This window comes from Diadema setosum, chromosome 13 (genome assembly GCF_964275005.1).
Source record: "Diadema setosum chromosome 13, eeDiaSeto1, whole genome shotgun sequence".
Classification (NCBI taxonomy): domain Eukaryota; kingdom Metazoa; phylum Echinodermata; class Echinoidea; order Diadematoida; family Diadematidae; genus Diadema; species Diadema setosum.
Genome location: NC_092697.1, coordinates 7,896,750 through 7,905,759, shown reverse-complemented (window position 1 = coordinate 7,905,759; position 9,010 = coordinate 7,896,750). Strand labels below are relative to the sequence as shown.

The window sequence follows — 9,010 nt, the reverse complement described above, 5'->3', positions numbered from 1 at the left end:
AAAAGAGGAAATGATACTGCAGCATTATGCAAACACAAACACACACACACACACACACACACACACACGTACAGACTCAATGAAGGTGTGTGTGCACAAATACACGAACAGAGTGAGTGAGAAAGGGGAGAAAGAGGGAGAAAGGGAGAGGAGGGAATCGAAACCTACCATGGAATTGATTAATTACTTGTATATCATTTCTGTAAACTCTTCGCACATTGCCTTTCTCTGGCTATATGATAGCACCAAATGAGCTCATTTGATATCACTGTACCGTCATGCACTCTGCGCTTGACCACTGGTATGGCAAATACACTTTGTCTCCCGTCAAAACTCGTCAATCAAAAGATTTCACGTAAATTGCGCAGCAGGCGAGAGTGTGCCGTTTCGTAGATTTCGCGCGCTTTCGCCCACTCTCTCGCGCGAAATCGAGTTCATCAGAGCGTTCACAAGGCATCACACGAACAAATCGCAAAAGGCTGACATTGAAGTTCAGCCGTTATAGTATTGCTTCTTTTGTTGGATTGGATCGTGTTTGTGCAGTGTGTCAAGTGAAGCATGGATTTGCCCAGTTGTGTTGATTGCGTACATGATTCTTCAATGCTACAGGAAAATGGCGAAAGTGAACTAGCAGAATATTCATCCTCAATGATAACATGTTCATATCTACCGAAGCAACGCGAGCTTACAACAAGATGCAAACTTTTGAAGGTTGCATCGTTTTCGGAGGGTTGGGCTTTCCTTATCAGTGTGTGATATTCTGCAATCTATGAAGATTCGTGTCATCGAAAAACAAACAAACAAACAAAAACTCGCTACCAAGATTTCTGGACAATGAGCCTAATCATTCGGAAGGAGAAATCATTTCATCTCGAGTATAACCAATGCCTGGCTAGGAACCGCCCTAAAGTATGGACACAGCATTGTAATTTCCAAAGATTGTCAGTTGTGAAGAGAAACATTTCGCTTGATGAAGTCGTATAAATCGCAGGGTTTGAGTTGACTGACGATCAGTTTGAAAGGTTGCACAGTTTGTATTACAGTTAATGCTCCTCTACCACAGGTTATTCTGCAGCAGTTCATGCTCAGGTTTACTTCAGTATTTTAGGCAACTGCATAGTACAACGAGCTTTTGAAATTGCAAGAATATTTACCAGAACCGAATGACGAAAATGGCAGCTTTTTCTCTAGAAATGACGACAGAGCACTCAGTCACCGTGTTGACGCCGAGACCTCTGCGATGCATAGGGTCCACGTGCCTGTCCCAAGGCCAGATCATCGCATTCCTAATCTGCGACATCCTTCTCGCTATCGTCATCCTCACGGGCAACGTCCTGGTCATCTCCAGCGTTATCCGCACGCCGACGTTGCAGACGAAGAATAACGTTTTACTCGCGAGTTTGGCTCTTGCCGATTTCATGATGGCGGCCATCTGTATCCCACTCGACATCGTCGCCGCGCTGGGCTTCAAGCCTGACATCTCTGCCTATACGTGCCTGTCGTTGAGTGCCCTCATCGGCACCATGGTATTCGTGACCGTCTTCCATATATGCGCCATTGCCTTCGACCGCTATCTGGCCATTACGTCGCCGCTGACGTACCACCAGATGATGACCAAACTGCGCGTCGCAGCTCTCATCGCCTTTGTATGGCTACTCACGCTCGTCTTGGGCGGCGTCACCTTCATCCGGAATAACACGAGCCAGTTCCAAACGAGTTGCGACCTTCTCTACATTCAGGCCAAGGAGTACCGCATGTCCGTTGTCGTTATCTGCATCATCACGCCTTTCACTCTCATGTCCTTCTTGTACTACCGCATCTTCCTCGTAGCCCGTAGTCATCGACGTCGCATTGCCGCACTCGAGCGTTTGACGGAGTCGAACCCGATGGCAAGGGACCAGAATTTCTCAAGGATGAAGCGAGACCTGAAGGCGGCAATGACGCTAATCCTCGTTTTCGGGGTCTTCATCTTCGGATGGACACCGGCGACGTTCATGACGGCCATCGACTTCTTCATACCGGACATTCGCATCGACGAAATCTATGTCTACGAGCTGATGTGCTTCAAGATAGCCTTCTCGAACAGCGCGATGAATCCGATGATATATGCAGCCAGAAACGAGGAGTTTCGACAGGCTTTCGTCCGTCAGCTGTCCGTGATCTTCAGGTGCAGGACCTGGAATCGATTCACGAGAGACCGATCGAGAACAGAGGCCTGGAGCCACAAAAGATCCGTGTCCACTATTTCATCTACCCTGTGCTAAACAATTTTCGTTCATCTGCATAGTTCTGTGCTGACGTCATGATAGTATGTCATTGTTTGTTTTTTTCCCTCTTCGACGTCCATGGTTATTGATGCACAGAAAGATTCTTGTTCTAAATCGTAATGAACGCCAAATATCCTTCCACAGTAAAACAATCGATGTCAGTTACTTTGCTAAACTGTGTGTTGAGCGAGCAAGCCATTTGCTAAATGGCGATTTCTAATCTAATCAATATAAACACCGCAAGCCTATATATGACGGCATCTGAAGTTTGCTACGTCAATATGAATATTGTACGCTGATAATTATTATGAAACGTGAACAATGCAACCATATTTTAATGTCTTGATTGCAGTTAGAATGAAGTAGCCAATCTTGGGCAATGTAGTATACCGAGTCTTGCATTTTCATTACCGATAAAGGCATAATTTACCATTTGCAGATGAAACAAAAGTCCAGCATTAGTGCTTTAAAATAAGTCTAAATTGTGAGTCAGGGATAGAAACAACCACTGTAAAAATTTAAATCCGTATAATCGATGATAAGTGGTGTTAAATACACAAAATGTAAACAATAGTTATAATAAGAATGTTTCCAGACTAAACCGTCTACAGTTACGGTTTATTGCGAAAAACAGTGATATCTCCTTATATTTTAGGCTTTATTGCAAAAAAAAAAAAAATTATAAGGTAGGATGTTTTGTGACACAACAGACCTAAACATATGCATCAAATGTGATATCTTGAACATTTTTGAAATCACTGCTCCCAAAGGTAAACTGTGCCTTTAATGAACGGCGGCTTCTTTGCTTCTCCAGTAACACGGCCGGCGCCGCTTTTTTAAAAGTGGGGGCAGTTTAGATTTCTGGTGCCACTTCCGGGTTTCATCAGCTGACAAGCGAAAAAAAAAAAGGGGGGGGGGGGAAGGGGGGCCTTTAGCGGCAATCTTTGGTACACATTTCGTGGTTAATCGGCTTAAAGGCAGAAAAAACAACAACTTCACAGTAGGCAGCTCGCAATAATTTGTGAACTCGCACACAGCGATCGGAGTTAGCTACGCTTGCTGTGACTGCCCACGTTCACAAATTATTGCGAGCTGCCTTTGCAAAAGGCTACAGTTTTACAGATATACGGAGTCTCACTGTCTTACTTTTACAAGGTGTCTGTCGATGGTTTTTTCACAATATGAGAGTACTGAGTACTACCGGGTTTCAGTAAATTGGATAAAATAGTTTCTAATGATATTAAATTTGAAATACAATGCGCGTGATATAAACAGGGCTATCAATTACTAAAGCAATTCATTCGACGACGGTTTTATGGCTGATTACAATGTGCGCATAAATGAATTATCACTGCATTTCGTTATTTGGCACTTCGATACAGTAAACACATCTGCAGTCTCAACTGTGACATCATTAATGACACGTACCATGATGTCTCTTTTTTTTCAATGCATCGCTGTTATCTACTTGCCTGTCATGATTAATGAGTTCCTAATATTTGGAACGAAAAAAGAATGGTTAACAAACCTCGAATACCGTAGAGTATGTTCAATCCAGAGGCGAACCCATTTTTTTTATACAGGTAACACGGGAATCTGGTTTCTCAATCTGTGCGATGGGAGATGCCTCGCTGCTGTTTGTCGATTACTGAGAGACATTATCTATTTTTGGACACCCCTCTCGTAAAATTGGAGCTCCCTGTACTGTTGATATTGCCGTACGTCTTTTACACGCTGGTCATTGTGGAGGTGGTCGTGCAAAAGCAAATTGTTTTTTGATATAATTGATGGAATGGACATTTCAATCTCTTCTGTTGTTAAGCATTTATGCATGTGGTTTAATTCATAAACAAACTAATGATACGTATGATTGAAGGAGGAATTGATAAACGTCATCTGTAAGACGTTAGTGCATCATTGCACTTAACAAACAAACAATACACATCATTCTAATGAGGAATACGGTCTTTCTAATCTAACCCTTTCAGATCGTGTAGAAGACGATAATGTCCGCCTCATCACTGTTAAGAGATATTTCGTGTTAAGAGGGCGAGATGCTGTAATATAATATGTTATGAATACTCTGGTAAAATGATTGTATTGTGCAAAGGGACCAAAGTAAAAAATTGTTTTTTATGAGTAAACTCGGGCATCTTTAAACAAGAAGTCGCCATATTAGATGATATTATCCGCATATTGTAATCTTTCTGCAACTGAAAAATATATTTTTAGCTGAACATGGAACATATAAAAGAGAATAATTTGATGTTAATTACGAGGTATAGAACCCGTGGAAGATCTGAAATTACAGATGAAGGGTTACAATTTTGCTTTTGACTAAGAAGGAAGTCTGAGGCACTAAAACTTTATCATTCCACGATCATTCACGGATATGCGTGAAATTACAGGCATGTACATTTAGAATTAAATTTCTTCAAATGTACGCAAGATGTTGTTATTCACTATACTTTGTAATAATGTTAATGGCGATGTACTCATGCCACTCCAATGCAAGTTATGATACACCGCAGAACTGCTGACATACCGACACGACCGAGAAGAGAACAATTTTATTAAAGTCTTCATGATTATTTTGCCCTATATCAATTCTAATGTACCGTGAAGAATTTTGCACAAATTAAAATCTATTATGTCATTACGATAACATCGAAACGACTTCATCATTACAGAGTGCACTTATTGCAACAGTGGCTTGGGACTTCCGTTTCAAAGCAAGTTCAAAGCGGCTTCGAAATTAAGCAATTTGTGCGTGAGAGAAACCTTCAAAATTGCAGAAGGAACCAAAGCCCGACGATATATATTTCAGAAACTCAAGGTAACCCGCAGTGTACGGAACAAGTTTAATTATCATGCTCGCACGCACAGGGATTATGGAACTTTATGTACGGCAGGGCAACACACGATGTCTAGGAAGTAATATAATGATAATGATAATGATGATAATAAGGTCTTATTTGAATACCCAGGGCAGCCTCTTCAGTGTTGCCACTGGTCTATTAGAGGGCCCTGCCATTATTATTACCCCAGCGCTGCCGGGTACCCATTTATACACCTGGGTCGAGAGGGACATGGTGGGTAAAACATCTTGTCCAGGGACGTAAGGATTCGAATTCGCGTCCTCCGATCGGGAGTCGGGAGTCTTATCCACTATGCCACAGCACCCGCAAGTACTAGTAACATTTGTTTTTACGTAAAAAGCAAAAGATATTTTATATATTTTAGAGCAACAGATCAAGATATACCCATGTCTCGAGCCAATCACATATGCATGCTCACTCCCTTCGTCAGGAGGAGGTTTAGTGGTCGAAGGCTGTAGACTATTAAACAGGAGGTCCTGGGTTCGAATCCATGCCTGGTATGGTGAGATGCCCTGGACAGGATATTTCATTCGCGATGCCCCTCTTGCTAACATGGGCATGTGATTAATGCAGGGCTTCTGGCAGAGCAGTCCAGCAGTATACTCCTAACGCAGAAGAGGACTTTCTTATCAAATAAGATCACATTTTCTTCTGCTTCGTCTTTATCCTATCCCTCTCCTTCTTCGTCATCTCCTTGATCTTCTTCTTCTTTTCTTCTTCTTGTTATTGAAATTATCATTATCATTATCATTGTTATTGATATTGTCATTACTACTACTTTTATTATTGTTATTATTGTTATTATTATCTTAATTAGTTTCATCATCATCATTGTTGTTTTTTTTCTTTATCATGATTGTGAGCATTCAATTTTGATACTTAGAATAACATTTATCATTGACCTTTCAGTCACCCAACTGATACTTCCGACAAGTCAATTTTGTCTTTTCAATTTTCAGTTGTTTCAAAAGCTGTGAGCACTAAAGAAAATTTATTCCAAAAGCATTTCATGCCGAGATGAGTACAGAAAAGAAATATATTGGCATTGATATCTAGTGTGGTGTTTGTGCGTGTAAGAGTATATATTATGTGTGTGTGTGTGGGTGTGTGTGTGTGTGTGTGTGTGTAGGCTTGTCTCATTTCAGCAAAGATAAAGATAATGTTTAGGATTTTTGCTCACGTCATAATTATGTAATAAAGATTGTCGTTTTTTATGTGCAAACATAACGCGTACACAAGTGTCATTTATATGATCGTCATAAAGGAGATAAAGTCTCACCCCCCCGCTTCTCTCTCTCTCTCTCTCTCTCTCTCTCTCTCTCTCTCCCTGCAACGTTCTCTTGGGTAGGGGTTGGGTTAGGTTTATCAGAGTAATGAATGCACTTCGATTATAAATGTAGGATGGTAAGGTGTGTGAAACACAACTACCAATCTGTGACTATCTCTACCTGTCTTATATCTTATGTAAAAATATGAATATAAAGATGTACCAATCTCTAAAATGAACGATTTCATTCTTGAATCCCTTGGGCCTATCGCATTACGTAGTACAGAGTTCAATGCAAATGTAGACAGTGATTTGCTAAAAATACTCCGATAGCGAGCGCGCCATAAGATTGTTATACTGTATTCGACCATGGGTTCTATGTTCTCCCATTTTCTTATTTTATTATATCATGACGCCGAACGATAGAACGACGCCGAACGCTGAAATCCGTTGGCTCATTAAAATTTCCTTCATAAAATGAATGTACATTCTTCTCAAAGAATCCATAAAGCCATTGAGTAGCACATAAAATATGACAGAAGATGATTTTTGGTGTTGAGATCAGACATCCGGGAGCTTAGGACTCAGTTGACGTAGTATTGGGACTTAGAACCCTTCATAAGATTCAAAACATTCGGATGGAATATATTGCGTACCCCCACCCACTAGTCATTGTGTGCATATAAATATGCAACGGTGTAGTGATTTAAAGGAGCGATCAGGCAATCTCAAATGAGTGCGTTGCCAGGCGCACGCACAATCGATCGTATGATGTGGACAACGTGAGCAATTCTTTTTTAAGGGGCGATCACACATCGCCGGTTTAGATGGCGGTTCATGGCGGTTCTCAACCGCCGTGAACCGTGTCCCAACGATGGCGGAAAGCACTTTAAACGCGATGTGTTTACGTTCTCAACACGTTTTGAACACGTCGCTAACGCGGATTGGCGAATTGCCGAACCACCATGAACCGCCATTTAAACCGGCGATGTGTGATCGCTCCTTTAGATAATCATAGTTTGTTGCACATTGTACGCGTAAAGGCTAGACTATTAAAGCCAGTTATTCTCACACTGTAGATACCATTAAGGAAATTATTGAATATCGCCCTTGTCAGACGGAATATTTAATGATCAGCAGTTAATGTAATTACATCGTCCGTCACGCAGAAATTAGCACGGACAAAAGAAAAATAGCTTATACAAGCTACGATGTCCACCATACCAACATTGTTCGACCATGCAGGTGTATATTGCCTATAGGCGTACGTATAGCATTTTTATGGGCCCCGTTTAAGAAAAAAAAAACTGTGCAAATTTATTACTACAGATTACATCAATTGCGGTTTATGTACCTATACAGTATCAACAGAAAATTGCAAATACATGTATTCACATTGATTGATTGAACTGACTGGTTGTTGCCTAACCGCTATCGTGAAAACTTCTCTGGCTGTAAGTATGATAGGACCCTACTATTGTTGAAAACTGTCATATGAAATTACATGAGCCAGAGAATGTCCACAGACCAAAGTTGATTCTAAATCTATGTATCAATATTACAGACGCATTCGTGGAATTTTCAAAGTGTTTTTTTTTTCTTTTCCCTTCTCCGGGGAAAAAGGTTCGGTTCAGAAAGTAAAGACAGCAATTGCAGTTAACATGACAACAGCAGAACAACAACCAATCAGCTGCTAACTTTTTAAATCGTTGCCGAAGTAACTATGATTCCTGAAATAATGAACATGAGAAAGCTCTAAAAAAGGAAACGGAGAAAACAAATTTACACTCGCTTAGATCGACTGCACAAATTGTATTATTGAATGCCTTTTGGTGAAATTGAATGCTTTAACTTAGCTCGAGGGGGCTTCACGAGCAAAGTTGGTTGCACTGTATGGATGAATTCATATGGCGATTGGCAAACATGGTTGCCGTGAAGCAACTGATTGCCGATTTGCAATTTGCAATTTGCAATTTTTTTGGTTTCGTTCTAGCGAAATTGAATGACGATTGGCGATATTGGCTCCCCCGGCCTATCCACAAATTGAATTACCTATTAATACCTTTTCATGCACTATGTGCGAAATGCATGACATTATAACTTTAGTTTTTGAAATTAGTGTATTAATCTTTTCAGTTATTGTCTCATCATCCATGTGCGATACAAACACGGGCGAAATGAAAGGAAATGTGCTTCTACACTATACATGCTATGCATGATAGGGATTTACCAGGGAGGTATGGCCTGCTAGAACCGCCCGTAGTATATTTACTTGGTGCAGTAACAGCTTAGAATTTTTTTCTCTCCATGTACGCAAAAAAAAAAAAAAAAAAAAAAAATCAGCAACAAACATCTGGCAGCAGGAAATAAAAGGATTTCTTCTTTATAAACGAACTACTGCAATGATATATTCTTAGATCCTGTGGCCGCCATGTTTACATAATTGTGTGTGTTCTAAAGAAGTGGGGGGGGGGGGTGGGGGAGGGCACGCAAGACAGCCCAATTAATTCACTAAGTATTCTCTTAACCTTCTTGCAATTTGCGTTCTTTATGTTCATTCACGATAATGCCCTTCATCTAATGATCATCTGGTATAT

The 9,010-nt window shown here is 40.7% G+C and overlaps 1 protein-coding gene across 1 annotated transcript; it reads left to right on the top strand.

The window, feature by feature from the left end:
* The first annotated feature begins 1,193 nt into the window (after window positions 1–1,193).
* LOC140237140 (adenosine receptor A2b-like) lies at window positions 1,194–2,264 on the top strand. The gene has a single exon (XM_072317083.1). It carries the CDS (start codon window positions 1,194–1,196, stop codon window positions 2,262–2,264), a length of 1,071 nt encoding a protein of 356 aa, XP_072173184.1.
* Window positions 2,265–9,010: the final 6,746 nt, after the last annotated feature.

Coding starts and splice junctions, on each gene's coding strand:
- LOC140237140 (XM_072317083.1), top strand. CDS start 1,194: ATGACGACAGAGCACTCAGTCACCGTGTTGACGCCGAGACCTCTGCGA.